The 560-nt window shown below is 67.7% G+C and overlaps 1 protein-coding gene across 1 annotated transcript in view; it reads left to right on the top strand.

Moving 5' to 3' along the window:
- Positions 1-560, top strand: part of LPXN (leupaxin) — a 4,087-nt gene that overhangs the window by 1,850 nt on the left and 1,677 nt on the right. The window contains 1 exon segment of the mRNA XM_019475023.1: positions 223-328. Within this exon segment, the coding sequence (XP_019330568.1) occupies positions 223-328 (106 nt within the window).

Raw genomic sequence — 560 nt, 5'->3', positions numbered from 1 at the left:
ATCCCTGCAGCACTGCTGGGGTGAGGGCTGGGCTTCCAGCAGCCCCCTCCCTACCGCATGTGGCCACCCCCTGCCAGCATGTCCCCAGGGAGGCCCCCGTCCCCTGCTGTGGCCTGTGGGGAAAGGGTAGCATCTCATGGGGGTAGAGGGTTCTCAGTCCCAGGCACACTCCAGCCTTGGTATGGAAGCTGCAGCATCCCTCACTCCCTGCTGTGTGTTCAGCAGACCCGTACCGGTCCCGCAGCCGCTGCTCCCCTCGCCCCCGCCCACGGCAGCTGCCCAGCAGCTGGACGAGCTCCTGGCTGACCTGGGCCACATGCAGAGCAAGGTGAGCTTGTCCCTGGGGGAAAGGAGGTTGGGGGCCTGACCCTCACCCAGCCCTCACTCAGCCCTCACCATCCTCCTGCTGCAGCTAGCGGCTGCAAGGCAGGGAGCTGGGGTGCCAGCAGAGCCCTCGCTGGACAACATGCTGGGCAGCCTCACCCGGGACCTGCAGGAGTTGGGCATCACAGCTGCCCCCACTGGCATCTGCACCGCCTGCCGCAAGCCCATCGCCCGCC

Source organism: Aptenodytes forsteri, unplaced genomic scaffold (genome assembly GCF_000699145.1).
Source record: "Aptenodytes forsteri isolate BGI_AS27 unplaced genomic scaffold, ASM69914v1 Scaffold654, whole genome shotgun sequence".
In the NCBI taxonomy this organism is placed as follows: domain Eukaryota; kingdom Metazoa; phylum Chordata; class Aves; order Sphenisciformes; family Spheniscidae; genus Aptenodytes; species Aptenodytes forsteri.
This window is presented reverse-complemented; position numbering and strand designations above follow the sequence as displayed.